General features: G+C 40.1%; 1 protein-coding gene across 1 annotated transcript in view; it reads left to right on the top strand.

The window, feature by feature from the left end:
- The window catches only part of CSTF3 (cleavage stimulation factor subunit 3), a 49,641-nt gene that overhangs the window by 9,787 nt on the left and 12,924 nt on the right, over positions 1-26,930 (top strand). The window contains exons 4-10 of the mRNA XM_083885354.1: positions 21,479-21,511; positions 21,905-22,002; positions 23,364-23,430; positions 23,527-23,561; positions 23,671-23,797; positions 26,265-26,342; positions 26,542-26,704. Of these exons, the coding sequence (XP_083741480.1) occupies positions 21,479-21,511; positions 21,905-22,002; positions 23,364-23,430; positions 23,527-23,561; positions 23,671-23,797; positions 26,265-26,342; positions 26,542-26,704 (601 nt within the window). The remainder of the gene's footprint in view (positions 1-21,478; positions 21,512-21,904; positions 22,003-23,363; positions 23,431-23,526; positions 23,562-23,670; positions 23,798-26,264; positions 26,343-26,541; positions 26,705-26,930) is intronic.

The following is a 26,930-nucleotide window of genomic DNA, read 5'->3' as shown; positions in this document are numbered from 1 at the left end:
ACATGCCATGAAGTTCCCTGTCTAATCATGGGGTGGTGTGGTGGGGGTGGTGGTGTTCATTTTGGTTTGATTTCCTTTCTGCAGCTGTTATTTAATACTAATACACATGATTTCTGTGGGCATCTTCCAGCTGCGCGTTTTCCTTGAGGCAGATTTTCTATATGCTAAGCTTCAGGGGTGGGGACCTGTATTCTGTAGATGAAAAATAAGCTCTCTTTTTCTTCCATTTGATGTGAAATTTCATTGCATAACTGTCATATTTTACATTAAATTACGGATCCAGAAATGTCTGGCAGTAAATTTTGAAGATAAGGACAGATCATGAGAATCTAGTGGAAATTTTTATATTGCAGTTTACAGTAAGATGCTACAGTGCAAAACAGTGCCATCTAAATTGAATGCTACCAAATTAAAGATATATAGAGTTTTCACTATCTTGTTTCCAGCAGTTTGTAGCAGTGGTTAGAATGGTGGTGGTTATTTACGTTTGGGAGATTGCAAATGGACTAACATACAGATACATATTTCTTTTTGGACCCTGCAGCCAAATCCATTAGCCTCTTGTACCCTGAAATGTTTGCTACAGCTTCTACTTTTCAGAATCTAATTAATTTCATAATTGCATTAAATTTCCTGATTTCTGTGCTTTTTAAAAACCTTTATCTTTGCCATGCCTCAAATGTAAGGGTTGAGTAAGGCCATCTCAGAGAGCCAGTGCTGTACTGTACATCCTTCAGCAGAAAGTCTTGTTAGCAGTGTGGAGCTTCCTGTCTTAAACCATGTTCAGAGATGAACTGACAGACATCACCTCCCCTCATTTATAATCTAAGAGTATTTAGAAACCTTAACAGTGGCAAAGCTTGTAGCAGTCTGGGGTAGAATTTTTTACCTGTTCCTTCAAGGAGGGCAGATCAGCAGTTACAGGTACCAGGGAACACAAGGTAGAACTGAGAGGGAAAGAATTGTCATAACCATCACTAGTTCTTGTGTGTCTGCTTATTAATACACTTCAAATAATAGAGAAATGGAATATATAGTGATGTTATTCAAAACAGTGGAAAAATAGGAACTGTAGATTTCTGGTAAAGGTTACACCTGCAGAGGGTTGTATTTGAAAGAAATGTAAGGAGGGTAATTTTCAGATCTACCTTTTATCGTAACAGCCATTTTTTAAAATCCCAATTATGACTTAATTTTCTGGTTACAGTAACATATTACAACTGATAAAGTGGCCAATTTAGAAGCAAAGCAATACGCTTTTCTCTGTTTTTTTTTAGCATCTGTGAGCATATATAGCTATAAGTTGAAATAATTTGTTGTCAAATTCCTCTCTGAAAAAACCACGCTCACACAATTGGGCACTGTTGTCAGTGTTGTCTTCAGTTGCATATTATTTGTACAGTCCATCTGGGTGAAGTCAAATAACAATGCTTTATCAAATAGTCTTCTAACACTGTGGTTAAATTAAGACTTCAGGTAATTTTTGAAGGCTGTCTGAGTAAAGGAATTCTGTTCAGTCTTCTTTTACTGCAGCCATAAGATGTACAAGGAGTAAAAGAGCATTTTTCCTTGGCAATTTTAGTAGTCTCCTCATGCTAGAAATGCTTTCCTTGGGCTGTTCAGAAGTATAGAACTTTTTAGCCATGACTTAGTAAAATAAACCTGTGGTGGATCTCCAGCACTGCTTTCTATTTACTTTTGCTGCCTCATTATTGAAATCAGAAAATTGCAGAATCTTCAGTCGTCTGTTACCTGCATTTCCTCTGATGCCAAAACAAGTATTTTACTCTTTAGCATGAAAACGTTTCCTCTTTGCATCCCAGAAAGAGGAGGAGGGAAGTGGGGGTTCCTTTCTGGCAAATTGTCTTTCACTAGAGAATTTTGCCCTCTGAAAGACATAAATCAGAGCTGAATAATATTACCTAGTTATGGTGTATTGGAAGTTGAGCCAGGTTGAGGGTTATGAAAATGCCCTTAGGAAATAAAAATTAGCCCTTTAATGGCTGTACTCTGGAAGTTTTTAAAGTCTTTAAATTCCCCTTTGTCTGAGTTAACAATTGTGTTCTCTTGGTCACTTGCAGTCTTCATTAGAAATTGTTGATAAACTCTCTGAACAAAAACTGTGTGTGCCAGTCCCTTTTGTAATGTGTCACTTGTAAGTGCAGGCCTTGCTGCTGTGATCACCTCTTGGTTTTACAACTGTATGTGTTCAGCTCCCTGACTGTTCTGCCTTTTGTGTATGACTGTGTTCCCTAGTGGAATACAGTGGAGAGCAGTGCTCAGCACTCAGTGTATCATCCAGCCCACCACAACTGTGCCAAACACTGATTTATATGCTTCCCTCTCTGCATTGTGACCGGTTAGGTGGTCAGTAGAACATGGAGATTAATTAGGAGCAGCATGCTTTGACAGTTTGTTAATGGGAATTACACTATTAAAGTTGAAATTGATTAAAAAGTTTGGATTCTTGCACTGTCTCTTATTTCTTCTGACCTTCAAAGAAGAATTACAGGACTTAGAAATAATATAAGTGGATGAAACAATTCCCAGTTCACAGCTGGTTTTGGGTCATACTGTTTGAGCATCTAAATAGAGTTTTGGATTTTTTAAGTATTTAAGCAAGTAAAATAGTTCACTTGCTATCCTACATCTCTTAAAATTTAGGAAGTGGAACAGTGGTGCTACTCCTCCCAGACTCTTGTTTTCTTTTAAAGTTACTTAAAGTCCCTTTTTCTCTTGATACCTTTCTCATAAAAACCTCCTGTCAGAAAACTTGATTTGTTTCACATGGCAGTGCCTCTTTCACAGTTGTGTAAAGGAGTGTCTGAGTCTCAGCCCCACATGTGCCCTAATGTTAAATTCGTAGATCACAGGATCTGGACTCTAGCCTGCTCTGCTGATGTGCTGTGTCTCCTTGGGTAAGTTATTTAACCTGTTTGCCATTATGAAACAGATACCTACCTACCTCACAGGGTTGTTGTGAGGCTGCTTTAGTGATTAAAGTGCTTTTGGCACCCGCCTAAAAGGTGCTACAGAAATGTGAAAATAAATCCAATTTAATACCCGATGATCCCATAGGCCCAGCTGTCTGGTACTATTTCCTTTGTCTCTGACTGTTTGAACCATCTTTTAGATACAGAAAGACCTGATAATACTTTTCATGCTCATGAAAGAACATTTACTTTACCAGTGTTGGAAATGCTTCAGTCGTTTTGAAGCAAGCCTTTGAAGTTGTCATTTTTTCTGTGCTAGTTTCCTTTGAGAAATCCACCAGGTTGAAAATCCTCCTAGGCACATTTATTAAACTGTATTCCCACATTTGCAACATTTTAAAAATCTAAGCAATTTTTAGTTCCAGTTACTGTGAATGGAAACTTTCCTAATTTTCCTGAATGCTTCAGGCCAGTTCACACCACACCTTTTATCTTTTTTTTATTTGGCATACAGCATTATATCCTGGTCACTTTGAACCATTGTTAGTAGGGGCTAAAAGGTTTCCATAATTAAAGACATAAAAATCATATCCAGAAGACAGTAGCCCAAGTCTAGAAACAATAAATACAAAGCTGGTAACATGCATGCAAAAGGTTTGGCTGTTAATATGTATTTTTTTGTCTTGCTAATTTTGCAAGTAAGACTCCTGTGTTATTGCTTGTCCTAAAGAAATGCAACCAAATACATTTGTTTAGGTAACTTCTATTTCACATGGACGCTGAATTTTAAATGTTTTGGTAACAAACCAGATGCTGTCTGAGGATTCAGGGAGTGGGACCACAGCTTAGGGTTGATTGTTTTGCATTTCATCATATGCAATACATCAGTATCTTTAATCCATGTAATTCACACTGGTGTGGATACTAGTCAGAATGTATCATTTAACGTACTTGTATATGAAAAATGTAAATAAAACCATTTAGAAAAATGATTGTTTTTGTTTAAAATGTCTGTGTTTCTTCAAAGCATTTTCTTCCCGTTTTACTTTAGTCTGGTTACAAATTCAGAAAAGAGAATGTTGTACATATCACCCAAATTATTCTGCTTGGGGGAAAAGGGGAACTGACTTCTGTCAGGGTGAAGTTGGAGTGATCAGAAGTCAAAGTAGAATAGGCTTCTTGGCTGAGATTCTGTTTAGTGGTACTTTCAACTGAAAATATTGTATCACCAGCTGATCTTAGTGAATTTGTTAATGGAAGGCATCTCCATGATAATCTGTGCCCACCCCACTAGGCAGCCACATTTCTCATGGTAAGCTTCTGCTTTGAGAAACTGCTATACAGGTGCTCTCTCTGTACAACTACCCACATTGCAGAGTCTTGACTACCTCAGTCTGAGATTTTCAATCTTTTTTACGACTGTATTATTTATGATCTTTTCTTATTCATGTGTGGACTTGTTCCATTCCTGTTAATAAATGTTGTTCTGTCTGTGTGATTATTGTAGACTTGCACTAGAAAGTGAATGCACCTTCTTTCCTGTCTCTTCTCCTCAAAATGTCAATACAGGTGTGTACATCTGGCATAGTTCCCCTGGTCCTACAAGCTGTGTGATAGCAGAAAGTTGCCCACATACTGACATCTGTAGTTTGAGAAGATGCACGTGGTACAATGCTAGTGGGTTTCCTCATAATTCTGTTTCCTGTGTTTGGTCATTAAAAATAATATGGGGAAGTTTTAGGAAATTTTTGAAGTGGAAGTGATGCCTAATGAAGAGATTACTCTGAACCCTCTTCTCTAGTGTGTTGTTTACACTTGAATAAACACAAAACTACTTCCTATTCTGTTGTATTCTTTCTATGTGAGGTGACAGAAATATATCCCTGTTAGACATGTTAGCTGTGGGCTCTTGTTCACAACACTTCTGAAGTCCCACTTTCCAATGTAACAAGGACAGTGAAAATATATTCTCATTGTGTGCTTTCTTTTGTTGAAGTAATTTGTTGATTCTTCGTTGGGGGAATCTGTATGTCAGGTCAGGCACAAACTTGAGCTTCTTATGTCTGAACCTGAAAGAACCAGAAGTAAAAACAGGTTTTTTGTGTACCCTGTATTTGCTATGGATTGGTTATCCACCTGCTTGGGAGAGGGAAACTATATAATTGTGATTTCTGTTTCTTTTCTACATCTCTTCCAGCTGCTAGCTGTTTGAGTTTCCTGATGTTCTTTATTCAGATTTTGAGAAGCGTGATGGTTGAGAGAACACTTTCCATTAAACTTTCTCTGCTAATGCTACTACATAAAATAATATGTGACTGACTGCTGCAGAATGTCTTTACAGACTATGAGAAGGCTTTGAGTCATGGCTTGGATGAAATCCAATGACTTATCTTAGCTGGAAGGTCTGTGGAAGCAAGTCCTTCCCCATGGCATTCCTGTGTTCTGTTAGTACCAGTGGTCTTCATTTACAAGTGTGCATTGGGTTCCCCCTTGTTTTTCTCTTGATTTTTCTCACCAGTGGCTTCAGTGTGATGGGTGCTCCATATCCAGTGACAGTTTTGGACTTCTGCAATGACATGTTGTGTACCTAGTATCCTTTGACTTTTTTTGTTCCTTACATAAAACAATTGAAAAGTGAGAAGAAGGAACATGCATTGGTCCATACCTGTGTAACATTGCACAGGTAGCATTTGCTTTGTGCACATTATATGCATGTAGTTAACTACACACAAAATCTTACAGTAATTTGATCTGCTTTAGGGTTTAGCTGGTTTGGTAATGACAAATACCCATAGTACAAAAGCATGGGAGCATTTCCAGGGCTCATTGGGACATCGTGAATGTTCTGTTTTGAGGCTAGGCAGATACGTGAAAAGGTTTCTTTTTAAATTGAGTTTGCACACAGTTTTCAGTAGCTTCTCTAGAGTCCTGTTGCATCTTGAGACAAGACTGTTCATTAGACCTCACTTTTAACCTGAAGTGTAAACAGCTGGGCTGTCTCTGTTCCCTGAAAAGCAGATTGGACAAGCCCTGTGCATTAATCTTATTTTGCACCAGTTCCAGTGAGCACACACTGCTGCTCTGTTAGCAGATGCTGTGATCAGTGCTCTTATAGAGTGCTGGGGCTCAAGGCTTCCAGAACTTTAATGTACTCCAAAAGGAGAAGAGTTAGTACTGAGGATGTGTGGTAATTTTGCTCCTGTTTCACCCTGCCTGTGAATTTCACCAAAACAGCTTGTACATACATTTAAATTACATAGTTTTTATCCTTAATTCAAACTATTCCTCAAAATCAGCTAATTTGCAAAGTTTAATATTGTAATGTAGGATCAAGTATCTTGCCTCCAATTCATGTAATTTATCTGGATGAAACTTAGAGATTCTAATGAGGACTAGATACTCTGTCCAGTTCACCATGGCTTGCATTAGTGCTTGAAATGGACAGTCAGAAATAACTAGTGACATTAGAACAAGAAACTACTGTACATTCTTGCTATAAACAATCTGATACTTCTGTATTGGGTTTTGTGAGAGTGGATATATTACTTAAAATACATTTCAGGTCTTGCATTTGGACTAAAATAATGTCTAATTGTTCAATTTAAAATCTTTTCTGTGTCCAGACTGCAGCAAAGTCAACTTCTGTCAGCTGTTGTTCACCCTCGAAGTGTAGGTTTTCAAACACGGTTTTTACTGTTTCAACAAAACAAAAATGAAGTCTGAGTTTGAAATTCAGATTTGCGAAAATGGGGTGCCAGATGTGTAGTTGTACATGTGCTGTCCTGCAGATAAAACAGACAGGAGGTTAGCATGTGAGCTAACTTCATTGTGTTCAGTGGAACTGCATTTAAACATCAAACTGTGTTTAAAACATTCTCTTAATTCAGAATTTTGAATATTTTAATTTTTATGGTTAAATGAAGATTTACTATAGATTCTATGCCTGTGGATTCCTCAGGAATCTCTCATACTGTGTATGTGCATCTGTGTTCATTTATATATATGTGTTTACATAATAAGGTCACACAGCATAAATAATGCTCTTTTTAAATCATAGAGTAGAAATAGGAGTTGGTGAGTGTATCAGTGCAAATTATCTAATTTACTCAGGATATGTGAAAGTTTATAGGTACTTAGAAAAATAATGTATGTAGAATATATTCAGAATTTCAGTGAGGAGGATTTTATTATCTGCAGCTTCAGTCTGAGTGCAAAAACATGACTTGATGCTGTATGTAAAATAATGGCAAGATACAGATGGATGTCCTCTTGATTTTTGTTGTCTTGAACCCGGTATTGGGCTGCCCTTTTCTCCATTCCTACCTACCCATGCCAGTAGTGCTTTGGTGTGTGTTTTATGGGCAGATGCAGGAGTATATTCACTGTAAGAGTTGTGAGCTCTCAGGTATTGCTGGGGGCCATATCTCTCAATGTGTGCTTGCAGTTCATCTTTCAGATGACCAGGAGGTCGCAGGAGGCCTTGGCAGGAATCTGTCAGTGCACAGCCCAGGCGTGTCTTTCAGTGCCATAATTGCACTGACCATTTCACATGGGGCAGCAAGGGGGCTGGGGGGGAGATTCCCTAGTAATGAAATGGAACTGCTGATTTCATCTAAAAAATAAATCTCAATCCCATGACAAAGTTTTTAACATTCCAATTACTGCAGAAGAAATCTGGTACTCTTGCTATCTCTAAATTATGTTTATGCAGTTCAATAGCTGCTGGTTAGTAATGGTATTGCATTTGTAAAGTGTGCAGCCACATTTAACAGCCTGTAATAGGCACTATGTTGTAGAAGCAGTTCTGAATTAATTTCTTTTAAACTTTCCCTGAAATATGGTTTAGTTAGTATTTATAGGTTACTCTTTCATACTGTATCACAGATACTTAAAAGATTGCATTGCAGCATGCAGGAGCTTGAGGTACCAGCAGTCTTGCTGTTGATGTTAGTCCAGCAGAGGGACTAGAATGATGATAATCTCATATATGTGAGCTTGCAGGTACTTTAAGGTGTTAAGCGTTTCTAATATACAATCAATACAAGCTGAAGATGAGTGACAGTAAATAAGTTTACAAAAAATTACTTTTGTAACACATTTGCTTCTGGAAGCTTAGCTTGCAGTTTTCCTTCCACCAGCTCTGTCAGTTGACCCCTTCCCAAGATTTTCCATGGTGTTGCAGTAATTAATAGTTTTAGTCACAAGCAGTGTGCTCTGGAAGTGTCTCTGCACACCCTGACAGTGCTGACAGGTTCATACATGAAGAAGCATTTTGTTCATACCAGAGCAGAGCAGCAGGCCCTACACTGAGATCCTTAGTCTAGCAAGTTTCATTTCACTGGGGGAGTTTTTGTCATTCTGGTTCTGACTGACTGTGGCTTTGGGAATTTTAAATTCTGCCTAATTGCAGGATTGTGCAGGATAGATACTGTTACTCCATGTGATGATGGCTGATAGCTGGATAAAAAGTGACTAGGAAAAAGTACAGTTCATTTATAATAAAGAATGTAAAGTTCAAATGGACTGGTTGTAAGCAGACAGGGATAAATGTCTGAAAACACACATATGAGCCCTGGGAAGCCCTATTAGCTATTTAAGGTTTTCTTTGTAAAAATGCACTTTTAAAGTAGTGGGTGCAAGCTGAATGCAGAGCAGGGTCCCCATCCCTACTCCACTCCCTAAGAAAGGAATTAATGCCCTGGTACCTTAACTTGCCCGTGACTGTTGTCCACCAGTTACCATTCCCCAGGGAAATGGTAACAAATTCAGCTGGACTGAAATTCTGCACAGAAGTGCTTGAGCAGGATGGGCAAGCACCTCAGAGTATTCCACAGTATTTGCTCTTGATAAAATATCAGTGCTTGTAAGCCTGAGCAGGAAACAGACTGTGTGATTTATTAAAGGATAAAACTTGAACTTCTCCCACATAAGATGTGACTAAACTTAATTCAGGCCTCACTTTCTTGGGGGGGAATTCAGTTTCAGATTAATAAGCAAAAGCACATAGTTTTGTTTGTATGTGTACAGGATGGGTATTAAAAGGGAAGTAAACTTAGCTGACAAACTTGAATTCAGGAATATTTTTCTGGCACTAAGCAGATGGAGGTAAGTTTTGTGCTAGTAGTATTTATTGGCTGTTAAAAGAAATTACTGTTGCATTATCAGGTACTTAAAAAGGAAAAAAGGCACAAAGTTAGATAAAACATATTTATTTGTCATTTTACTGATGTTCCTAAAATTTGAGTTTGCCCCTAGAAAATTTGTGAATAAGGTCAGCTGTGGGTTTTTTAATTTGCCAATGAGAAAAGTACTGGTGTTTGCAGATAATTCTGGTTGATCTTTTGTCTGGGTCAAATGAAGACTCTGCACTGAGGAAGTGTCATTAGACTCATAGCTGTCTGTCATTTCTGCACAATCTTCACAGTCAGACATTTTTCACTGCTCCTGGAGTGCACCTTTGTGCCTCTAATGCCTGGAAGTGTCAAGCAACTGCTGAGTTACTGCAGCTGCCTGAGCTCTGTGGTGGTACCTGTGTTTGCCTCCTAGGCTGCCCGAGCTGCTGTAACTGTCCAGAAAATGCTGGTTTTCACCTGCGAGCAGAGATTTCTCCTGCAGTCAGTACTGGGAGCCAGTTCTCTCCTCAAGTGCTGGCTGACTCAGTCACTCACAGAGGTTTTGTGGTGGTGCCTCACGGTGTTGCTGAGCCCTCAGAGGGGATGTTTTAAGCCTGCTGGGTCACCATGAGAACATGTGCCCAAACCCAGCCAAGCATTGTTGCCAAGCACTATTCTCTTCCAAAGCTGGGCTGAAGTTTGGACGTGGGGGAGATCCATAGCTTTTCTTGGGAACCTTGGCTGCCTTGCTGGGAGCTGCACCTTCTCAATTTAGAGGGCTTACATGATGTTTTGGTAGCAGGTCTCTGTTTTGTACTTAGCAAAATATTTCCTGCCAGTGCTGGAGATTATCATTTAAGCTGCTGTGTTTGTTAGGTGTCACTTTTAACAGAGTGCTTTGGTGTTGTCTTGGGCTTGGTATTTTTGTATTAGACCTGCTCTTGGCATCCTAGCTTAAAGCAGCAAAATAGAAGAAAAAAAGAGCTGTCTTAGGATTTCTGAGATCCCTCATGTGCCTCTATGAAAATTAAATTGGCTGGGAGCCTACATGCCATTTTTAACATTATGCTTTAATTGTCTTTTTGCAGGCATTTGCAGCATTCTGTAGTGCAAGTGCTGTCTGAATGTATTTTGTATTTACATACTAGTGCACCCAGCCTAGGAGTCAAAGTCGAGTCCTGACTGTCTGAATCAAATACTTGCCTGCTGTCCATCTACTCTTTTCTGCAGAAAGTTTTAGAACACTTTACCATGGGCCTCTGAATGGTCAGATATAGCAGAAAAGACCCAAAATGCTTGGTTAGAGGGGTAGGGGAGAGAAGTATCTAACTGAGGAAATGTCTGCTGTCTCAAAACAGCAGTTCTCTATGATGTGTCTCATTTTGCATGGCCAGCACTTGGTAGCACATTTCTGGTCAGTTAGCAGGTGTTCTTTCTAGCATGTGGGTCAAGGCTGACCTTCCTTTGGCAGGGCTGGGGGTTTACCTGTGCCAGTTTCTTTTCATGACTCCAAAGTCAGAATGTTTAGCTTAAATACTAGTCACCCTAACACTCCTGGTGTTTCTTCTCAATGTACTGAGAGGGGTATGGATGGGAGGAAACTGGGAGGTCAGTTGTGTTTTATCTCTCTCTTGTTTAGTCTACAAGGGCTGTGAGTTTCTGTACTGCCTTTTTTTTAATCTTCCTCCTAAGAGGTGAAATAAGCTGCAAATGCACCTACCTCGGCTGCATGGGAAATGAATGTTAGCACGTGAGTGTTGTACTGAAATCTGCCATCAGAGCAGCTCTACTCTCTGCTCAACCAACAGCAGTGAATTTCAGATAGAGACAACATAATGAATTGCCTTTACAACTCCTTTGTCTTAGAAGTGCAGCTGACTTATGTGGGTTTTAATCTTAAAATTCTGATAGCACAGACTGTATAGAAAAAGCCAGGAACCAACACAAACAAACAGGAACCAACCTCACATAAAGTGTTAATCATTTTGAGTTGACCTGTAAAATTGAAAGACTTCAATGTAGAGCTGACCCCTCTCACCTTTCAGTGACAATGTCACCTACATTTCATTTCTAAAGCATGGGAATGTGTGATCTGTAGTTTTATTTTTCAACTTCAGTGCATCTCTATGTAGCCAATTGTTTCAAGTGTGAAGTCCCTTATTAAGTTTTCTGAGCAATAACATGAACTCACAGAATTAAAAGTAGCTATACAAATATTTTTGTCTTGATCCTGTTTTTTGAATTAAAGGCCTATTCTCATGGATGGAAGTTGAGCAGGCTTAGCTTTAACTTTTGAGGGCATGAAGCTGAAATTTAGGGTTGGAGAAGAGGAACCCACTTAAAAAACTCTACTTGTACAGTGTTTAAGGGAAAAAGCAGTGTAGCATTTAAATATTATAGAAGCTTGAGGGGTTTGTAATACAAGCAGTCTCATTAGCTAGGGTAGTAATTACACTCCAACTATTCTGCAAAGAGTGTCCAGAGCAGTTATGCAGAACCTAGCCATAAAAAGTTTTTGGATCAGGTTTTTACTAAAGAGATTGACATTGTTCTTGTGGTTTCAGATGGGGTTGTTGGTGATCAGTCCAGATGTGGTAACTAGATATTGAGGAGACCCTGCAATAAAACTACTCTCTTGAAGGAAGCTATTTTACCACTGAATGCTATTTCTATAGTGAATTCTGTTTTCTTGGCCAAACTACAGAAATCTGAGTATTTAATCTGCTGTGATTGACTCTTCAGATAAGGTCTTTCCTTTTCTAATATTAATTTATTATTACAGATGAGATTTCTTGGTAACTATGATTAAGAATACGCATTCTCAAAAAACACACGGGGGAATTTCCTTGATTTCTGATAGACCTGTGAAAGATTTTTGATGAGGGGAGCTGCCTATATTAGAAAAATAATTTCCCTGAACTTCAGCAGGAATGCTTCATTAATGTAAACCAAAAGCAGCTCAGTCATCATCTGAGGCAGATTATTATACTAGTTGGGTAAATGATTGACATAATCATGTTTCTTGAATGATTTCATAGGAAATCCATGGCAAAGCCAGGAGCCATATCCCTTCCTTTAAAGATTCTTTTCATAGCACTGCAGCTGAAGTGTGCTTGGGTTGGGTTTAGTGGGTCACCTTTGGTAGGGTTTATTTTGTAATGCAGTATACAATATACAGCATTTTGTCAGCTGCAAATTGATGCTGGGATGCAGTTGCAGAGAATTATTTGCACCTGAGCATTATTCTGCACTGTTACCTTGGAGATTTCTGATTTATGGTTTCCTGCGATGAGACAGCTGGCTTGTGTGGTCAGACATGAGAGCCCTTAGGCACTTTTGGAGGCTGATGGTTAGTCTTGGGGGTTTGAGAACCATTCTCTGAGCCATTTCTGCTACAAGTTATTGGAAAATTGCTCTTTATGTTCTAAGAACAGAGGCAAAATATTAAGAACAATTTGTTCTCTGCTAACGGGCCAAGCTGGTCTTGTGCTGTTAGAAGAATAAGAAGATTATGCTGTATGGTATAATTACATCTTCTAGTACCATTTTTTACTCTTTGAATAACCTGTATTCCTTTTCCTTGGGAGAATTGGCTGGCTTCACTGGGGAGAGTCTTTATGAGACCAGTTCCATGCTAGAAAATGTGACCCATTAATGCATGGCCACTGAATGAATTTGACCACTGAAAAGGGCAGCAATTCTTTCTGGTCTTAAGATATTTTCATTTGGGCTATCAGCCCTTTTTGCTAAGTCACTGTGGAGGCTGCCTTACAGATGTGTAGTTTTTTCCAGTTTTGGTATTCAGGGATCTCTTTAAGAAATTTTAAATTGCTCAGGTGTACTTTTAACATGTGTTTGGCGAATGAACAGAGATTTCTTCCATAAAAATGATTCTTATTTGATAGCCATATTTTACTAAAGCAAATTCTCTGAAATACTGTAATTGACAGTTTGGCAAAAATACACTTATCAAACTTACTCTTCCCTGCCCTTTTATGCAAATCCTTCTCTTCTGAACAGAATGTGTCAAAACTGTAGGCATGTGATGAGTATAGTGAGAAATTATAAAACTATAAACCTAATGGGGAACTCAGTGCCCCCTCAAACACCACATTTTCCCCAGCTGTAACCTCAAAAGGCATAGTAAACTGCCACTTTCTTAAAGGATTTGAGGATAGCAATAGGAAAGCAGGAAAGATTTTTTAAAATAGCTGTACATTACTGTAATGGTGATGCGAAAACACACAACGATTTCAGAGTTAAGAGTCTTAATAAATTAAATCATAGAGTCAGAGTCTTGTAAGCTGTAAGATCTGTGTAGTGGAACAATTGGGTTTTTTCCTCCTAGGTGGGGATTCCTGACATACCCTTTATTCCATGTAATGTTGCAGTGGTCTGATCCCTGCCTTTTTTTTAGGTCTGAGTGTTGTGAGGAATTTCCAGCTTGGGTGATGGGGTAGAGCCTATGGCACTGGCAGACTGCAGTGGGTCTGTGCTCCTCAGATAATAGTCACTGGTGCCTGTTACCTTATTAAATCAGCTGAAAAAAGCATTAGAGGAGTGCCTGTGTCCAATTCCGTTGGCCCTGCTGAGGGACTGTTCTCTTCTGAAAGGCAGCTGAAGTAGACAAATGATGTAATTTGTCTGATCTTACAAATTAGGGATCTCTAGCCCAGTGAGATGGGCCAAATACCTTGGCTTTAGCTTCCCTCTTAATGTAACTTTTTAACTTCAGTGATCTGGCCAGCAGATAAGACTGCAAATCTTTAATTTATCTCATTGCATTTTGTCATGTTAGAGATTATTTTGCAATCCATGGGTGCTGTATGTGCTTTTGAGTTCTATAATTTGAGAGTTAAATGATAAAAAGTTAATTCCAGGAGGAAAATCACTGCTACTTTGCATACTTCCTAAGAACTGCAAAGGATCCCAATAGACCTGTGAACGTTAGCTATCCAAAAACACATCCTAGAACATGTCACTGCTTCTGTGAAGTACAGGAGACATTGAGAGAGGAATGAGAAGCAGAAGTGAACTAAACCACATAGGAAAAACCAAAATGCCAAAGTTGGGAAGGAGGCGAGTTTGCAGGGATGTGAATGTGGTGGGGTGGTGTTTTCTGCTGTGGCTTAAAGGGTGTGTGAAATTGAAGAAGAAATTACAAGCCACGAGGCATGTTGAAAATTGACTTTTTGTTAAAATGAGATTGAGAATCTGGTTATGAAGTAGAATGTGGCTAGAACGTAGTGGGTGCTTAGCATTTGTAAATTCCTTCATACTGCTAATATTACATTCCATTTCATAATGGGCAAATTGCCTGAATAAAAAAGGTGATGGTTTTACCGAGCTGGAGAACATATTGAAGAATTGGTAGAGACAGAGCAAGGAAAAAAAGGTGGCAGTACTTATGTGAGCTGTAAATCTGGGATCTTCATCAAAGAACAGCCAGTTCAGTAGACTCACAGGAAAAGGAAACATAGACATGGAGCAGTTCTCTTCTTCACCCCCAGTTTCTGGGCAGTTTTTAAATGTCAGAGCTGTAGGGTGGTAAAGTAACAGAGAAATGACTCTGTCTTTTTGTTTTCAACAGCACAGAATGTGCTTTTCTTCATGAGTTAAAAGGGCTGCTTTTGCTGCTTCACTGCTAATCTGTGAGATGTTTGCAATCATGGGGCTCAGTCAGGAAGAATAGCAGTGCAAGTGAATAACCGCTGGGTTTGGTGTTTAAGCATAACTGCACATTGTGGTGGGGAGTGTGTTTGGGGTTTTGTTTAATGAAAGTGTGTTCTGGAAAGAAAGTAAAACTCCAAAGCAAAATGAGAAGATACAACTTCAGTGCAATGCTGTAGATAGGAAGAAAGAGAAAAGACACATGAGAAATTGTGGTTTTTTTGCAATCAGATTAAAAACAAAAGAGATGTATTTGATGTCCACAATAAATGAAGTAGAGAGTGAATCAGTGATTGCAATTCAGAATCCTTCTCCAATCAGAAACATCACTAAAGAGTTTTGTCGCCACAGGTGGTTTTTTTTAAGGCTGCCTGTAAATAAATATTTCTCTGTACACCCTCTGTCTAGTCTCTTGAGAGTGGTGCCTGAGAACTGTGCATTCTTTTCAAAATACTAACATGAAGGAAGGCCCTCCCTGCAGGCCAGCATTTTTATAAGGGGGTAGAGGCAGATGCTACTCCTACAGATTTGTCTATTTGTGAAAATTAATCAAATTGCACTCAGGTGTAAATGGAAGCACAGTTGTTATTTTGAGTAGCTCTGTCTCTGAGTTCTTATTTGTTAGTGAAGTGTTTGTTCTTTACACTGGAGTAGGTATTTAGGAAGTAGATGGGGTACGTAGTTCTTTTATATTCCAAACTATATTATTAGTAGCAAAGTTTATTTACTGCAGTGGACTAATCCTTCATCACTTCTAGATCAATGTTTACTGTAAGTAACAAGACAGGTTGTCCATATTCTCAGGCCTCGTATTCCTGCACTTTTGGAATGCAGTTTGCTCACACCTAAGCATTTTCTATTCAAGTATTTGTATGGATTGATTCTTCTCCTGATGCATCTGCAAATTAAAGGTACTGGGTCTTTCAGTCTAATAGATTAAACTAAAAGACATTTTCCAGTTGCAGATTTTTTTAAATTTGTAATTACTTGTTCACATAGTTTTTCTATTAAGAGTGACTCTTAACAGTTTAACTGGAGAATATCACTCTCTCTGCAGAGGGGCATTTCATAAGTTCTTCTCTTGCACCCTTTCCCGAAGCCTTCTGCTCTGAGTTGCTCCCTCACCCTCACCCTCAGGTCAGTGCAGCTGGTTTCCTTTCTTTCCCAGACTTCCAGATAAATCTAGTTTTATGTTTGCAGTTTCAGAAATAACCTTTTCAGGCCTTCAGTCTAATTTTTGCAATTAGTCAGTGGGGGAGATGTTTAGGCAGAGATTCTCCAGGATGCTGCCTCTGAAAGGAGAGATGTTTGGTAGAGTGTGTTAACCTGATATGCTTTGGTTAATTGTTTCTGAAGGCTGTTGCAGGTTTTATTAAAGGCTTGGGGTGATGAGGCTGTAATGACAATTTTCAAGAAGTTAAGAGAGTGAGGAGCAGTCTTGCATATTACTGCCCATTCATGCAGTGGCTCTTTGTCTCTGCCCCTGCCCTGTCTCCATTTCCTACCACTCACCTCCTTACGAAAATTGCTGCCTTTCATTTCCTAATTATCATTTTTCCTGTAGACATGACCAACTTTTTTCTGTTGAAAATGGTAATGTGGCTCAGAATTTTGCTATTAAAAGTCATCTCTCTTACTATCTGTTCAGTAAGTGCCCATTCAACTATTTTTTAGTGCAGGTAATTGGATTTACAGAACTGCAGCTTTGCTTCATTAGCAGAGCCAAAATTCTCAGTTACTGTAAAAGTTTTTTATTCTTAAATACTGTGAGCAAAATGAAAGTGTATCTAACTATAAATACAGTTTATGTGACAGCTCAGAGATGATGGGGACCAGGAAGATGGTGGAACACTGGGACAGACTTCCCAGAGAGGTGGTCAATTCCCAGAGTCTGGTGGGGTTTAAGTGTCATTTGGACAGAGCCCTTAAGAAAATACTTGAGCCTTTTGTCAGCCCTGAAGTGGGGCTGGGTGATCAGGGTAGATTCCTTCCAACTGAAATACTTGATTGATGCCATGCTTCTGGAAGCTCTAGAAATAATCCTTGTAAATAGTAGTCAGAGGCATTTAATTTAGAATCATTTTAAGGAACTTTTCAAATCCCATTTTGTGGCAGACTTTGAAATTTAAACATATAACCAGGTGAATGTGAAAAATTGCAGTTCTGAATGAAAATACGTAGAATCTCATCTTGCTGCCTTTTGAGAAAAGGAGTTTTCCCATGGTCAGTGTACTCTATCTCTTCCTTGCAGGCTTTATTAATAGCAAGATAAAAGCTGTATTTTCACCGGGTATATTAAAACTCTGAATGAAGACAGCAGAAATACCTAATAATTCAAGCCTTATCTGGTCCAAATTGTAGCAAAACAATATATTACAGAAATTGCATCTGCAATCACATGCTAATGTTTTTAAATAAAGGATTTGGAATACCTGGCACAAATGAAATAAAGGCTTTGTTCAGCATACATAAAATATTTATTTAGACAGTGATAGTCCAACCTCCTTGGGTTACTGACTGTGGGGAAGTGCAGTGCCAGCCCTGCCTTTTCCAGCATTTCATGTGCTTGGGCAGAGCTCAGGTTGCTGTTTGCAAAGGCCATTGCTGTTCCCTGTCCTGTAGGAAAACGAGTTTGTCACTTGAAGTGCTCACACAATTCTTTAGTCACTGACTGGGAGCCTCAGCAAAAGGCTGAATGTGCTGGAGATAGAACAGAGAATGAGCATCTCCATCCTTTCAGAAACGCCATTCCTTTCAGGCGGTCTGAACAGTTTGAACTGCTGTGGTCCCCGGCCTGTACTTTGGAAACAGAGAGATGTGAATGTGTTTTGTTGCACCCACAGTTCTATTCTGCTGGAGACCCAAATTGCACCCCGCTGTGCTTGGCAGTGGGGGTTGATTATTTCACCCTAACAGTCAAGACGTTAAAAAAAAAAAAAGATTCAGTGATGATAAATTCTGTGTAGTCTGATTTTATTTTTAAAATGTTAATTTTATTTATCTAATATCCAGCCATGTCAATAAATATAGGTCTTTCACAATGAGGTCCCTTCAGTTAACAAGCAAAAGCAATATTTCCAAATGCATATATTTAGACTCTGGTTGTAATTTTGTACTGTGAGACAGATTATGTGTAGCCATTAAAAAAAAAACAAAAAAACCAAACATTAAGGATGGTGCAGGGCTTTTTAGTGTTTGTAACAAAACTAGATTTTAGAAAAATCCTCAAAAAGGTAACACCTATGTGGCTGTCGTGTTTCTTTCTCTCCCAGTTTGTGCCTCATCAGCTGCTGCACTCTCAGGGATGCAGGGTGTTTCTCTTCAGGTCCAAAAAAAGTCTAAAAAAGCCTTGGAGAGTAGTGCAGGGGCAGTGGGGGCAGTAAAGAGAGCAAGGGGATCTTCCTCGCCAGCAGGAGAGATGGAGGCAGTGAATAAGAGAACATTACATTTTCTGCTGGAGAAAGTATTTTTTCCCTTGGAAAATAACAGTTGATAGAAAGAAAATTGAGTTGGGTTAGAGAAATAAGCCATGCTAGTCCTTAATTATCACATACTAACTGCGCTTCCTTAGGAGCTTGAAGGAAAGCTGAAAAGGTTAAAATAAACCAGAATGCATTTAGGCTTGTGTTGCATGGGGTTTGCCAGACGACTAGAACTAGTATTAAGTCTCTAGATTAGTAAAATCACTTGCCTTGCATAATCATAAGTGATTCATGTGTCTTTTGTAAAAGTCTGTTTAAAAGGGTGAAGTGCTGTGTAATTTATGGATTAAGTTTTGCCCTTCAGTGTTTATGAAGCTCATTATATGGAATTATACTGTGTATTCTGGAAAGAAATTTGCCTCATATTACAAATTCATATTCTACAAAGATAATACAGTACTGACTTAAATTTCTTACTGGAGCATCAAATCTAAAGTTACTCTTCTAGCAAAACAGGTGGAATTTCTCCTTGTCACAGGCAGAGGAAGGCAGGTTCAGGTGTGTTTTGCTACAGGAATGTCCAAGCATAGCTGGTCAGACTGGGTGGTATTTGTGTGGTCTTCAGCAGTGGAGGGGAGACACTCATTACATGGATTTTACCTTGGAATGAGGGCATCTTTCAGCTCATTGAGTAGGAGGTGCATTTGTGGTGGAGCCACTCTGTGTGTCAGCCTGTGAGGGTCAGACCTGCCCCTTGAATTAAAGCAGCCGCAATAGGAATCCTGGCAGCCTTAGGAATTGGAGGATAAACTGCTGTAAATACCTTTATAATTGACTTTATGTTTGTCTTTTATGGACAAAATGACAGTATTAATGTCAGTTCCTTAATGCTTTCCCACATCTCATCACTGCCTGTTGCAGTGTCTGTCATAGGAAAACCAGGGAATGTGTGATAGTGGGTCCTGGAGGCAGCACCTGCCCTGGCTGGAGTGGATCTTCCCTGAGCCAGGGCTGTCCAGGGTGTTTTTTTGGGAGTGGTGAGCCAAGAAATGCAAACAGATTCCTACAGGAGAGATGCTTTTCCATTGAGAGACCCAGTAAACCTTGGTCAGTGTTGCTTTGCTTTTCTTTCTAAACAAATCCTTCTGCTTGCCAACCTCCTAACTTCACTATTACCAAGATTTCTGAATTTTTAGACCCCAGACCACTTGTGTGGATGTAACAAATGCAGAAGGCTGACTTGTAGTCCAGATGTGGTCAGCAGCTTTTCATATATATGATAATCACATAGAAAATATTTTGCTTTGAGTCATAACACATGCAAATAAAGAATGTACCTTCTTTTCTTAGCAAAGTAGTTTTCTTTTCAAGGCAGTCTAATTGATACGTATTCCTTGTGCTCCATCCTTTGATGTTGCCTGGTGACGGTGCTGCCAGGAGCTACTAAACTTGCTGACACTGTTTACCTGGCTGCACCTGGAAGGCAAACTCATTTTTTGCCCTGTCTGCTTACAGCTTATTGTTCTGAGCTCTTTAAAATTATTTTTCATCTTGTTACTGAATAACTAGAGGGTGATGCCTTTTGTCAGTGGCAAAGCCATGATTTAATTATTTGATTTTAATAAAATAATTCATACTATCTCCTATCTCACTCTGTTTAAAAAAGAAAATTAATCCTGCCTGTCCTGTTGGAGGTTTTACTTAAGTTAAGTACAAGGGAAAGAACGTGCAGGTGGCTATCCTGTGTGCTAAGACATAGAAACCAAGATTCATTTGTTATTTTCCACTCAGCCAAGGATAGCAGGAGATTTCAGGGTGTGGTAGGCATAGACTGAGAGCTCTGTCTCTTCAGTGAATCCTTTGCATATTATGAGATGTGCTGGGGGACCTGAAAAATTACTGTCAAAAAAGGATGAAGTAAAAATGTCTGGGTTTGGTTTTTTTTGTTGTTGTTGTTTGTTTGTTTGTTTGGTGGGTTTTTTTTGTTTGTTTGGGGTTTTTTTGACTCTGCAAGACACAATTAGGTTTACCTTCCTGCCATCCTGGATTGTGTGGAATTCTTTCAACCTGGGTGGGATACTGCTCCAGTTCAAGTATGGTACAGACACACAATGGTCCAATCTGCCTTGTGTGCCAATAAAGGGGTTTTTTTCAATACTATTTCAATTCTCTCATTTTTAGCTGATCTTTTTTGGGAGTGAGAGAAGTGGGGATGGCTCTTTGAAGCCTCTCAGGCCCAGGGTGTTGCAGAAGTAGAGACTCTCAGGAAACAGGAGGCGGGGTGTACTTATTTTAGATCTCCTGCACTCCGTGTCTCCTCATGCATCCATTAAAAACTCTGCTGTGCTTTAGAGGGGGAGGGATGGAAAATGAAATAATGAATCCCTGGTGCAAAGGGTGCTGTTTGCTGCCTACACCGTGCTCCTCGGGGAAATGGAGAGGTGCTTGTGTTTCACACCACAACAAAGGATGGGAATCCTCTTAAGGAAACAAAGAGCAGTGAGATTTATAAGGGGAGTTTGATGCTTTACAAAAACACCACACAGCATAACAAATCCTTATTTCATTAAAGGTGCTTTATTTCAGGGCATCTCTTCAGGGCATTGTTGATTTTCCTTGTGTCATCAGGGTGTGTCTGTAGAGATTGCCTACCATAGCTGGAGCTGACAAACACACGCTGCCCTCCTCATCAGTGTCTGCTTTCCTTTGGTGCTGTCTGAAAGGCAGCCTGTGAGCTGGGGTCTCACTTTCACCCCCCGCCCGTGTGGTGTGTGTGTGAATGAATAGAACTGCTGCTGACATGCGGAGGGAGCACCAGGACTGGGGCAGCTGTGGAAAAGCAGATTCTCCGTGGTTCCCTTATTATTCTCCTATTATTCCCTTATTCAGCATCAGCAGATTGGAGCGAAGTGCACTTTGAGAAATAACTATTTGAGTATAATACATTTATTAGCCTGGTAATTTTGTAAATACAGCATTTTACCCTTAATTTACTAAATCATGCTGTATAAGCTCTGGTATCTAAATCTATATCTGCACTGAAGGCAACAGGTTCCTCAAAATAAAAGGCTAAGTCTCGGCGTTCAAACCAGAAAGCAAATTTGCCTACTGGTACTTGCATTTTGGAATTGTAGAATTAAAAATAAAAAAAAACCTGCTAATTTTGCAACAAAGTAAATGAGTTTTGTATGTTTAATTATATTTTCACAATGTTATGTGGCGTTTCGGTGTTAATTAGTTTAGGCAAACAAAGTACAAGTGCTATAGTACTGTATGAAGAACATATTCCTACTATTCTAAAATAGTTTCTTAAGTGATTTTTTTTTCTGCTTCCCTGTAGATTAAAGCAAAAAATTATGACAAAGTGGAAAAGGTGAGTCATATTAATATATGTAATATATCTCTATAGCAAGAATGAGTACCTTGTGATTGGACTAAATCAGATTGAATAGATGCTGTAGCTGTCATTGAATTTGAAACACAGATAAAAAGTATCACTAAATTGACTTCTTGTTGCTACCAAGCTCTAATCAGTGAAGTGTGCAGGGGGATTTCTCTGCTTAATTTTCTCCAGCTCCCTTGCATAGCATGGAGATGCTTTAAACAAAAGAACAAGTAGTTTAACTTATTCTTTCTTACAAATCTCATAATTACATAATTCACATAATTACAAGGGTTATTTAAATTCATTTTGTATAGCTTTAAAAGTAGAGACCTGATTTCTGTATCTGGAATCCTGATCACATCTTCTTGATGTATTAAACAGTTATTTCAGCGCTGCCTTATGAAGGTTTTACATATTGATTTATGGAAATGTTACCTTTCCTATGTACGAGAAACCAAGGGGAAGCTACCTAGTTACAAGTAAGTTCCTAGAGTTGCTCTGAATTATTCTGGTTTTGTGGTGAATCTCTTCTTGACTTCTGACCAGGGGATGGGGAAGGAACTTGGGTAACAAATCCGTCTGGGGATTTTCTGTTGGACTGTTGGGGGGTTGATCTATAATCTGCGTTTAGAAAAGATTAAAGTCTTTTTAAAATTGAGCTTGCTGGGTAAAATTGGTTCCTTAGTCTGGATTCCTCTAACAGGATGGGGTAAGAGCAGTGGTGGAGCTCGTGTATCAATGCCAGTTCCCTGCAGATGAGATTGCTGCTTGAGCCAACCTGAAACATTTCTTCTTCTTTGTCCTTGCCCTCAGTGTCCTGTTTAGTCTCCACAGGATTTAGCACTGCTTCCAGCTGAGACCAGTAGCAGTAAAGAGTTAAGGAATTGGAGGAGGTTTTGGAATGCATTAAAAAGTCATAAAATCTAGGGTGTCAGAATTTTGGGATACGTTAATCTTCATCCCTTTTCAGTTATTACACTTTCGTTGTTTATATTCCTGTGGGTTGAGTTCCAAAAAATACCAGTAACTCCCAACATCTATAAACTCTTTCTTCCCCAGCCCACCATAATTTCTTTGCACTATAATTGGCAAAATGAGTAATGCATTAACAGAGAAAATAAGCAAGGGATTTTCATTTGTTGTTACAAGACCATTTCAAAACCATTTTAGAAGTGTCAGTTTATTCAGTTTGCCTTTGCTCTGTTTTTCCTGTTAAAGGAAGTACTGAAGTGTGTTTGAGTAAAGGAAACTAGGAGAAAAGTTGGGGAGAGAAAAAGCAGCTTTCACTGAAACTTAACCAAGGAAATTCTATAAACATTTTAAATTTGAGGGGAAGTATTTAGAATTTAGGAGAAATAAGAAATCATGTGAAGTATTCTGGGCCATTTCCACACAAGGGAGCTACTCCTAACTGTCCCAGCCTTTTGGGGTTCCTGGAGAACTACAAAAAGATCTGGAGAACTCTGAGGGGATAAAATAAGAAACCATGGGTGCATCAATCAGCTAAGAAGATGTGGAGAGCATTTGGTTTTCTTCTCAACTTTGTGTAATATTTGTGGATTTCCACTGACTTGGGGTGGGCCAGGAACTGTTAAAATGCTGGATTGCCACCAATGGATTTAAATAATTCTTGAATAAAACAAACAACCAAAACCCCAACAGAATCTAAGTACAGAATTTAAACCTATATGAACACCAATTTTTTGCTCTCAGTTGTTGAATGATATTTCTCATTCCTTGATATTTGGTTAGAATTTGCTGCCCAAAAGAATACTCTTAAATAAAGAATTTTTAAAATACTAAACACTTGCTTTATGGTCTTTGTGGTTCTTCTCCTCAGAGAAAAAATGGCTCAGGCATATGATTTTGCTCTGGATAAGATTGGCATGGAAATCATGTCATACCAGGTATGTTTTCTTAACCAAAACACATTTTATTTCTAACTTTATGACAAGTACAGCTAACAATTGGTTTCACTCTATGTAATATTTTTTCTCACCTAGATCTGGGTGGATTACATCAATTTTTTGAAAGGCGTGTAAGTACCTCAAAATCACTTCTTTTAAGCTCAGTTAATGCAATGCTGATGTTCCTGCCAGTTGTGACCTGCCATAGCTGACGTTGCTCTCTCTCTCCCCACTGTTTAGAGAAGCAGTAGGATCTTATGCAGAGAACCAGAGGATCACAGCTGTCCGTAGGGTTTACCAGCGTGGTTGTGTGAACCCCATGATAAACATAGAGCAGCTCTGGAGGGATTATAACAAATATGAAGAGGTAACCAACAACAAGATTCTTTGTGACATTCAGGGGGAAATATAATGTAATCAAATATGGTGCCCAAACTGTAGCCACTAAATAAGTATGCATAAAAGAGATGACCAGCAGTATAAATGCTTTTGTTGTCTGCAGTATCTACCAGCTCCTGTGGCAAAACTCCACAGGTACCTGGGTGATTTTTTAACTTCTTTCGAAGACTCTCCATGAGATACATTTAACTGTCCCGTTTCCCAGCTGGAAATTGCTGGTGAGTGAGTGAGCCATCACTGTCCTCAGTGATGGAGCAGGAGCAGCTCAGCTGGCAGTGAGGGCCTGTGTCCCCAAGGAGGCACTCCCCTCCTTTCCCTTAAAGTGAAAGGGGGTCAAATGGAATTCAGCTGGGATGGTTTGGACTTCCTCCACGGCATTAAGTTACACACCCTCAGCCCTTAAAAGTGCTCCTCACCATCCTTCACCTGAAGCCATTCCAGCAGCCCTCCAGGTGAGTCTCGTCCAACACTCTTCAGCCAGAGTGAGCTGGGCTCACTGCCCTTTCGGGCCAATTTGTAGCTGCACCTTTAGAGTGTGTTTTTGAACACATCTGGTGACCAAGAAGCCCCAGTCAGCAGCGGCGTGAATCAAAGCTGATGTAGATGCCCTCGTGCTCAGCACTGCCAAGGAGGGATGCTCATACAGCACTGGTCCTGCTGGTTGTCTGAGCATCCTGCTGATGGTCACTGAGCATCCCTGAGCAGGAAAGAAGGGACAATTTCTCTTTCCTGGTTGCTAATTATGCAAGTTGTGAGCTTGGTGGCCTCTCATGTTAATAAGGCCGTGGTGCTTAGCTGGTGGGAGAACTTGAGGTGAGAGTACTCTGGGTGGGAGAACTCTGGGTGGGAGAAATCCAGGCATCCCCAGCCACGAGTGTGTACCATGACAGCTCATTGCCGCATAGGTGTTTGGAGACACCACAGGTAGCCTGCTGTCAGCAGGGAGGATACCCAGGACACACCTTCTCCAGTGTAGGAAAACCCCCGACACAACTTCCCCCTAAACCACCCCTTCCCCTCCAACACAGCAAGTGAAAGCTGTCACTGCTGATTCCTCCTGCTTTCATTACGCATGGGGAGGCTGCCAGAGCAATGGCTCAGACCTGTCCAGTTTCCATTTGAGGCAGCTCTGGCTGACAGTGGGACTCCAAGCAGTCCCTCAGGCTGTTCCAAGCTGCTGTAAGCTGAGGGCTCTACTCGGACGTGGGACCTGCCTGTCCTGTTCTGGCTGCACAGGGAAATGCTCCTCACCAGAGGGCTCTTCGGGGGGGGAGGTGATTCCCCATGTCAGGAGCCCAGCAACACCTCGTGCAGATATCAGTATGGAAAGTTAATAGCCATTCGCTGTAATTCAAGCTTTCCTTGAGCTCAGCTGTAGCCACCAGGTAACAATAGCAGCCTGTCAGTCACCAGTTTTTAATTAACTAAACAGTCAAAGGTGGTAGAGCTCTTAGGGAGATGTGTCTCAGTGACAGAGTGACAATTTGGCTCACAAACCCATGGCTGCTGAGCTGGGAGTGCATCCCAGGAGAGTCCTGCTGCATCCTCAGCCTGGTCCTGGATTAACTGGGGCATTGCTGGGTTGGTGTGCAACATGGCCCAGTTTGCTCTTCTAGACAGTGCCTTTGCTTCCATAGCGAAGGCAGAGCTTCCTTTGCTTCCCAGCTCGGGTGCCTCTTTGGGCTCGGACTGAAAGCCGTGTGCATCTTCTGCAAAGTCTTGGCAAATGTGCCAGCAAAATCCATCCAGACACAGGCATCAGCCAAAGGGTGGCTGCTTTTCCTGCCTAAGAGCAGTTCTTTGAGGTTTTGTTCTTGCCAGGACCCTGTGCCCAGGGCCTGGCTGCTTCCAGCCCGTGCTGCTCTTGCTCAGCAGCACGGCAGAGCCCTGTGCACACGTGTGCAGTCCTGGAGGGCTGTCACACACTGCTGACACATCTCAGGGCCCAGCTGACAGAAGCACACCTGTGGTGTTGCATAGAACCTCTTCTAAGAGCTGTCAGTTACTTCAGGAACAGAGGAGAAGGCAGAGCTGTGAGTCTGGAGGTCAATCTCTGGTATGCCTTGTACAAGAAAATCAAATTGTTCATGTGCTCTGTCAGGGAGCTGTCACTGAACATCATTTAGGAGCAAAATTGTAAATCACAAATACATTGTTCCCACTTTCACCTACAGCAGTTCATTTTTGAAAGTGGTTAAAAAAAAGCTGAGGTGCTTCCGGTTACTTGAATTTTAGTAGTGAGTTTATGCTCTTGATATAAGTCCATGCCCATATATTTATTAGGTGAAATATATATTTTGAGATTGGTATTTAAGAAAAACTTTGTCCTTGCTCACTTTTGCATCCCCTTTCAACCTCTTTCCTGTATAAATTAAGATTCAATATGTCCAAAGTGAAATTGCACATTCCCAATTCCTTTCTTCACCCTTCTCCAGGGCATCAATATTCACTTAGCCAAGAAGATGATCGAGGACAGGAGTAGAGATTATATGAATGCACGACGTGTGGCAAAGGTACAGCCTTCTGTTGACTGTTCTTTCTTCTGTTTAATTCTACAAACCAGCATGAAACTTGGTTCTTACTTCACATAAAAGCATATCGGACCAATAAAGTTGGCATGCTAAAATATATCCATTTGTTTTAGAAAGCATAACCTGGAGCAAGGGATCAGTGTGTTTAAATCTGTTCTTCAGAGCATTGCTTTTGTTTCAGGAGTACGAGACAGTGATGAAGGGCCTGGACCGCAATGCTCCCTCTGTGCCCCCCCAAAACACCCCCCAGGAGGCCCAGCAGGTGGACATGTGGAAAAAGTACATCCAGTGGGAAAAGAGCAACCCTCTGCGAACAGAGGATCAAACTCTCATAACGAAAAGAGGTAATTGAGGATTGTGTTTTTCAGTTCCAATGTAATGCTGTGATTTGGTGTTCAGGGGTCGTGCTGGAGTAGAAGGTGATTGAGTTTCTTGAATTGTGTGTGTGGTTTTTTTTAATTAAAAAAAAAATCTAGATTTTGCTAAAGCCAGGCTGAAAGTAATAAATGGATTTTGGGAGACAGTGCTATAGTTGTGTGCCACTGAACCTCTGGTGCAGGTCAGTAGAAC

Source organism: Zosterops lateralis (genome assembly GCF_965231275.1).
Source record: "Zosterops lateralis genome assembly, contig: SUPER_6_unloc_1, whole genome shotgun sequence".
In the NCBI taxonomy this organism is placed as follows: Eukaryota; Metazoa; Chordata; class Aves; order Passeriformes; family Zosteropidae; genus Zosterops; species Zosterops lateralis.
This window is presented reverse-complemented; position numbering and strand designations above follow the sequence as displayed.